The sequence below is a fragment of the Chelonoidis abingdonii genome, unplaced genomic scaffold (genome assembly GCF_003597395.2).
Source record: "Chelonoidis abingdonii isolate Lonesome George unplaced genomic scaffold, CheloAbing_2.0 scaffold2651, whole genome shotgun sequence".
In the NCBI taxonomy this organism is placed as follows: Eukaryota; Metazoa; Chordata; order Testudines; family Testudinidae; genus Chelonoidis; species Chelonoidis abingdonii.
In genome coordinates this window covers 1-1511 of record NW_027426912.1, presented here as the reverse complement: position 1 = coordinate 1511, position 1511 = coordinate 1, and the positions used below count along the sequence as shown (strand labels likewise).

The 1511-nt window shown below is 48.6% G+C and overlaps 1 protein-coding gene across 1 annotated transcript; it reads right to left on the bottom strand.

Annotated features, from left to right (window-relative positions):
• Positions 1 to 6: 6 nt before the first annotated feature.
• Positions 7 to 1504, bottom strand: LOC116816732 (uncharacterized). The gene is given in 2 exon segments (XM_075061469.1): positions 7 to 296; positions 298 to 1504. Coding segments are annotated over 2 exon segments (1221 nt in total). The 5' UTR covers positions 1380 to 1504; the 3' UTR covers positions 7 to 157.
• Positions 1505 to 1511: the final 7 nt, after the last annotated feature.

Genomic DNA, 1511 nt, shown 5'->3' with positions numbered 1-1511 from the left:
CAAAGAAGGGTGAGCTGCAAAAGGCAGAAGCAGGCAACTCATCTGGTGGACCTGAGACCACAGTGAAGATGGTACACAGATCACTGTGTGGGAATTAGCAAATGTGATTATTTAAAAAAAACAACAAACTTTTGGCCAGCCCTAATCAAGGCATGTGTTACAGGTCTCTCGTGTGGATTTTCCAATGTCTAATAAGGTGTGAGCTATTTCTGAGGCTTTTCCCACACTCCGAGCATCCATAAAGTTTCTCACCAGTGTGGATTCTCTGATGTATAATCAGGTCAGCTCCATCTGCAGCTTTTCCCACACTAACAGCATGTGTAGGGTGTCTCCCCTGTGTGGATTCTCTGATGCATGATAAGGGTTGTACGCTGACTGAAGCTTTTCCCGCACTCTGTGCATCCATAAGGTTTCTCACCCGTGTGGATTCTCCTGTGTTTGCTCAGGGCAGAGCTGCTATTAAAGCTTTTCCCACACTCAGAGCACGTGTAGGGCTTCTCCCCTGTGTGGATTCTCTGATGTACGATAAGGACTGAGTGATAACCAAAGCTTTTCCCACACTCAGTGCATGTGTAGGGCGTCTCTCCTGTGTGGATTCTACGATGTGAGATGAGGGCCCAACTATGAATGAAGCTTTTCCCGCACTCAGAGCATGTGTAGGCCGTCTCTCTTGTGTGGATTCTGTGATGTGCGATAAGGTGTGAACGCCAACTAAAGCTTTTCCCGCACTCAGAGCATTCATAAGGTTTCTCACCCGTGTGGATTCTCCCATGTGTGCTCAGGGCAGAGCTGCTATTAAAGCTTTTCCCACACTCAGAGCACGTGTAGGGCTTTTCCCCTGTGTGGATTCTCTTATGTACAATAAGGGCTGAGTGATAACCAAAGCTTTTCCCGCACTCAGCGCATGTGTAGGGCGTCTCTCCTGTGTGGATTCTCTGATGTGAGATGAGGGCCCAACTATGAATGAAGCTTTTCCCGCACTCAGAGCACGTGTAGGGCTTCTCTCCTGTGTGGATTCTCTGATGCGTGATAAGGTGTGAGCGCCACTTGAACCTTTTCCTGCACTCAGAGCACGTGTAAGGTTTCTCTCCAGTGTGGGTTCTGTGATGTCCGATAAGGGCAGAGGTCCCACTGAAGCTTTTCTCACACTCGTGGCATGTGTAGCGTCTCCCTTCCAAGTTGATTCTCTTGGGTGTAATAAGGTCTGAGTGGCTACTGAAGTTTTCCTCTGGCATCTGCTGAGTCTCGTAGGCTTTTGCTTTTTCTCGGCATGCACAACTCCTGGAAACTTTCCCTTTGGATCTTCCTGATAACGTTTCATGAGGTTCTACTTGCTGAGCATCTTCCTGCTGGGGTTTCTCCTCATTCTCATTCACCATCCCATCACCTGAATGGGAGACAGAGAGAATCCAGACAGAGGTCACTCCCTGTGCCGGAAAGAAAGGAAATCTCAGAGAGCTGATTTCCCCCAAACCGTTCCCCAGAGGAGAGAGGAAGGAACCATTTTTGGT